Source organism: Poecilia reticulata, linkage group LG17 (genome assembly GCF_000633615.1).
Source record: "Poecilia reticulata strain Guanapo linkage group LG17, Guppy_female_1.0+MT, whole genome shotgun sequence".
NCBI lineage: Eukaryota > Metazoa > Chordata > Actinopteri > Cyprinodontiformes > Poeciliidae > Poecilia > Poecilia reticulata.
Genome location: NC_024347.1, coordinates 3,623,951 through 3,628,935, shown reverse-complemented (window position 1 = coordinate 3,628,935; position 4,985 = coordinate 3,623,951). Strand labels below are relative to the sequence as shown.

Sequence of the window (4,985 nt, the reverse complement as noted above, 5' to 3'; positions counted from 1 at the left end):
AAAAATGCATTCATGGCAAGACAAAATGTCTGCTAAGAATCATTTAAAAGGAACCTATAGGACTCCAGCAGCAGCCTGTGCTGCTTTTGTGTTTAAACTATTAACTTCGTTCTTAATCCAAGTTTTTTTTTTTCTTTCCACAGCTCTTTTCACTACATATCACTGTGACACACGACACACCGCGGCTCCAGCTGTTCTGTTTATCTAAAGTGAAATAATGCAAACACTGACATCATAATTGAGTCATTAAAGCAGCACTRCAGATTTAGAAGGCCTGGGTTAATTTATGTTTCTGTTTCTAGTGCGCATTGATTAGCTTGGAAGCCTTTAATCACGGGCCATTTTCCTGATGCTGCTCAAATGTTCTGCTTTATTACTTATTCCATGTCATTGTTTCTTAATTTAAAAAATAAAAAGTTTCCTGGATTGAGTAAAGGAGAAAAGGGGGAAGGGGGCAGAAAAACATCCTGCAAGGATTCGAGAGTGGCAGATGTTCAGCATTGCCACAAAACCTCGAAATTTGTCGTTTTAGTGAAAATAAAATAAAAAAAGACAACAACAACTCTGGATTTATATTGTTTTAGTTTGCAACTGGGACAAGTTTTTCCATCAAATACACATAAACATATTTCAGTTTTGACTCAACAGAAGAAATATTCAGAAATACATTTAAAATGTAGAGGATCAATAAAAGATTTAGTGAATATGCAAATATACAGGTTGCCAGGTTTTGTAGATATATTGCAAACCAGAAGATAAACTTCCATTAACATCGCTGGAATAGCAGCAAAAAAAAAAAAGAAAAGAAAAGAAAAAGCTCTCTGTGACTCATCTATCAAATATGCATTTTTGCTGCCGTTGCCGCATTCGAAAGACACTTTTGGACGGATAACTGTGAACATTTTTGCGATGGTTCCGACGCTAGCCTGGAAGAGAAGGCTGACCTTCCTCTGACTTCGTCCCACTGATCGATCCAACATGTTCCCATTTTCCAGACAACAGGGTTTCACCCGAGTGAGAGCCGATTGCAGCCAGCCAGCCTGCCGGCCCGCCCGCCCATTGCATCAGATGCCGTTTCCATTCTTGCACCGCCGCATCAATAACATCTGTTGTAAATAACGTCGCCTTTGTGCGGCTTGTTGTGTGGAACACAAAGGCGTCTAAATAATTTWAAAAAAAGATTTTTTTTAATCAAGCAAAATAGAGCGGAGCTCAAAGAGTTTCTGCGATAGATTCAGTATGTTATCTTCACTCTGTATCCGTTTGTCGGTTCTTTTTGTGTGTGAATGAAGGGAGCGACAATTAAGAAGGACAAATCCACGGGGGCCATCGTCGTCGCCAGGATCATGAGAGGAGGCTCAGCCGATAAGAGTGGTAGGCAGACCGCTAAAGTCGTAAGAATTCAAGTTAAAAAACACTTCACTGATCCCAAAGGGGACATGAAATGTTTCCTGAAACTCATATTAATTCAAGATCCCGCAAAGGTCTCCTGTAGCAGTCCGTAGTGCGTCCAATTTGAAGAAGCCTCTGACTGGAGACGGTGAGGGACAGTTTCACGAGGAAGCGGCTTATGCACAAAAACACATAGCATGGTCTAATTAATCCTGCTTATGTGTTATTTATTGTAGTTTTTGATGGTGATAGTGATACTTTAATACTTCTATTAAATTTAGCAGATCTGCGTTCTACATTTTTAAATACTGTACAAAATGTAGGGTTTTTCTTTTCCGCTTAATCTTTTTGACTAAAAATCTTAAAGCACCATCCTATGTTTTTAAATACAGATATGATAACAAATGTGGATTTTTAGTGCTAATTCCTCCTCTGTCATTGAATAACCATCGAATTTACACAACAAAGTTACAGTTGTCTGTAGGTTGGAAACACGGATTTTAAAAAAAATGTTTCCACAAATATCATTGTCACACAGAAGAAAATACTTGTATTTGTTTTCATATAAATATTACAAAGTTTCATGTTTTTTTTTTTTCATTTCAAAACCTAAAGATAGAAAGAAAACAGTGACAACAACATTCCTATAGTAGATATTTAACTTTTTTTCCCCTCCTTTCCAAAAGGTCATGTGACATTTGAGTAATAAATGAGTTTAATGTTACTGTGCTGAAAGTGAAAATGGCTCTTAGGACTGTAAAGGTTGCAGAGTGCTGGTACGGAGAAACAAACCTGCACCAAGCTGAGATTAACTCCTGACTCAGCCCATCAGCTAGCCTGCATCCCGCTGCTGAACAGATTTCCCACTCCCACACTGACAGCTGTCACTTTAAAAATTAATGATTTATGGAGTAAAAATAAATAAATAAATAAATAAATAAATAAATAAATAAATAAATAAATAAATAGCAGTGCATATATTGTTTAGGTCGTTTCTCCAGAGCCAAAGTACATTGATTCAAAGCAAACAAAGTAAAAATTTGGGAAATAGGTGATAACTTTTGCTTCATTATTGATTATAATCCGGTTAAATTACAACAAACAGAATTATCAAACTGCAAACATAGCCATCAAATTACAAATATTATGATCACTGCTCTTAAACAAATCAAAATTTTGTGGAATTTGAAGCTCTTCTATGAATTGCAAGTTTGGAAATCTTGAATTAACATAATTTGGTGGCTACAAATTTGACTGCAGGTCTGGCACTTTTGCAACCAAACCAATTTTTCAGCAATGTTGCTCTTCTTGTAAGCAAGGGAAACGTGCAGCAGCCTTCTTGGAGCCAGCTGACCGGCATCCCGCAGCACCACACGTGACAGGGAAAGCTTGGCGTTACTCTGCGCCACATACAAATTCAGGAACTCCAGAAGACTGCAGCTCTTCTTCTGAACAGCTGACGGAAAACCTGAGCATTTTGCTGGGAAATGTTTGAGTCATATTCCAAATGTGTAATAATAATAATAATAATAATGACGCGATGTGTCTTTAAGGCCTGATTCATGAAGGTGACGAGCTGAAGGAGGTGAATGGAGTTTCACTAGAGCACAGGAAGCCAAAAGAAATCCTTCCTCTCCTGGTCAGTCATGTCACTTTTTTGTCTCATTTTTCTGCTGGTCCTTGTTCTTCCTCTTACTTGTTCATTTAAAGAGGACATATTGCTTTAACTTGTATTTTTATGACTACTAGTGTGGTACAGGCTGCACAGTGGCGCAGTTGGTAGAGCTGTTGCCTTGCAGCAAGAAGGTTCTGGGTTCGATTCCCGGCCCCGGTCTTTCTGCATGGAGTTTGCATGTTGTCCCTGTGCATGTGTGGGTTTTCTCCCGGTACTCCGGTTTCTTCCCGCAGTCCAAAAACATGACTGTCAGGTTAACTGGTCTGTCTAGGTGTGAATGTGTGTGTGGATGGTTGTTTGTCCATCTGTGTTGCCCTGCGACAGACTGACGACCTGTCCAGGGTGACCCCGCCTCTCACCCGGAAGGTTAGCTGGAGATGGGCACCAGCAACCCTCCCGACCCCACTAAGGGACAAGAGTGTAAGAAAATGGATGGATGGAAAAAGTAGATAAGTTGGCTAAAGAAGCAGAAATTGAATATGACGTCCCACTAAGTAAAGCAGAAGTAAAAGTAATTATTAAAGATAAAATAAACAATATATAAGCACTGTGGGTCACGGCATAAAGTGAGACAATCTCTTGCTTACGGTAAGCAGTGTTTAAATAAAGAATCATTTAGCAAAACAATGCTTTATGAAGAGGAAAGAAGAAAAGAAGAGGAATTGTGTAAACTTATTAGATGAAACTGATTTAAGTGACACATTCTTTATTGGTGTTGTGAACTGTGAAAATTAGTCAGAAAAAGTGCAGTGTTGACAGCGGGAATAGGATTTATTAAGTGCATCTGGCAGTGAGGGGTTAGGGCTAGGCTAACGCTAAACCTAGGTTTGACAATTTTCACTCTTGAGGTACGGGTCGCTTCTCGGAGTGCTGATGCCTCGCCTGTCCTGAACACAGCGTCCCTAGCTTTCAACAGAGCTTTCACCTCAACATTCAGCCAGTTTCTGGTTCGGGTAACGGGTTACTGTCCTGGTGGTGGAGACATCATCAGCACACTTGGAGATAAAGCAAAGAACAGAGGAGGTTTATTCCTCCAGGTCCATCTCTCCCTCATAAGGAGCCACCTCTCTGAAGACCTGCCAATCTGTGGACTGAAAACAGTCCTGGAGCGCACAGGCTGCATCCCTGGGCCACACAGTGACTGTCTTCTTCCTTGGCCTAATCTGTGTCATCAGCGGACGATATGCTGGCACCAGCAGGATAGAAATGTGGTCAAAGAGGCCAAGATGGGGGCGAGGAAGAGCTCTGTACGCACCATGAATGTTAGTGTACACACAATACAGAGTATAAGAAAGATGACATGCTGATAAAAACTGAGCAGAGTGTCAGTCATTTTCACATGGTTAAAGTTCCCTGCAACCACGTAAAACGCCTCCGGGTGCTTCATCTGCAGTGARCTAACGGTGTCATACAGCTCCTTCAATGCTTCGTTGCCACTAGCACCTAGCGGAATGTAAACAATGGTGACRAACACCGCAGTAAACTCCCGAGGCAGATAGTATGGCTGACAGCTTTTAACCAGGCCACAGTYYGTACACCAACCTTCATTCACTTACATACATTGTCCTCCTCTCCGTGTTTTTCCTGACCGTTGGTCACGGTCTGCTTGGAATAACTGAAGAACGTTGATCTGGAAGGCTAAAGTCTGGCATGTTGCTGTTATGCCAGATTTCCGTTAGGCAAAGAATGGCACAGCTCTTCATCTCTGCAGAAACTCTTAACCTCAGATCTAACAAATACACTTTCTTACCTGGTGAGCGGACTTTGGCTAGAAAGAGAGTCAGAATTAGTGGCTTCCTAGGCATCAGCTGGGTCAACACGCCCACCTGTTTCCCCTTCTTCTGTTTTCGGGCACAATGTTTCCTTTTGACAGTTGGTCCTCGCACCCTGCTGTTCAGTCCATTGTCCTCAAGAGCCG

The 4,985-nt window shown here is 41.1% G+C and overlaps 1 protein-coding gene across 5 annotated transcripts in view; it reads left to right on the top strand.

Moving 5' to 3' along the window:
• Positions 1-4,985, top strand: part of LOC103478964 (MAGUK p55 subfamily member 7-like) — a 29,919-nt gene that overhangs the window by 8,385 nt on the left and 16,549 nt on the right. For all 5 annotated transcript variants that reach the window (XM_008433135.1, XM_008433134.1, XM_017310175.1 and 2 more), the window contains 2 exons: positions 1,293-1,374; positions 2,946-3,031. In XM_008433135.1, the coding sequence (XP_008431357.1) occupies positions 1,293-1,374; positions 2,946-3,031 (168 nt within the window). The remainder of the gene's footprint in view (positions 1-1,292; positions 1,375-2,945; positions 3,032-4,985) is intronic.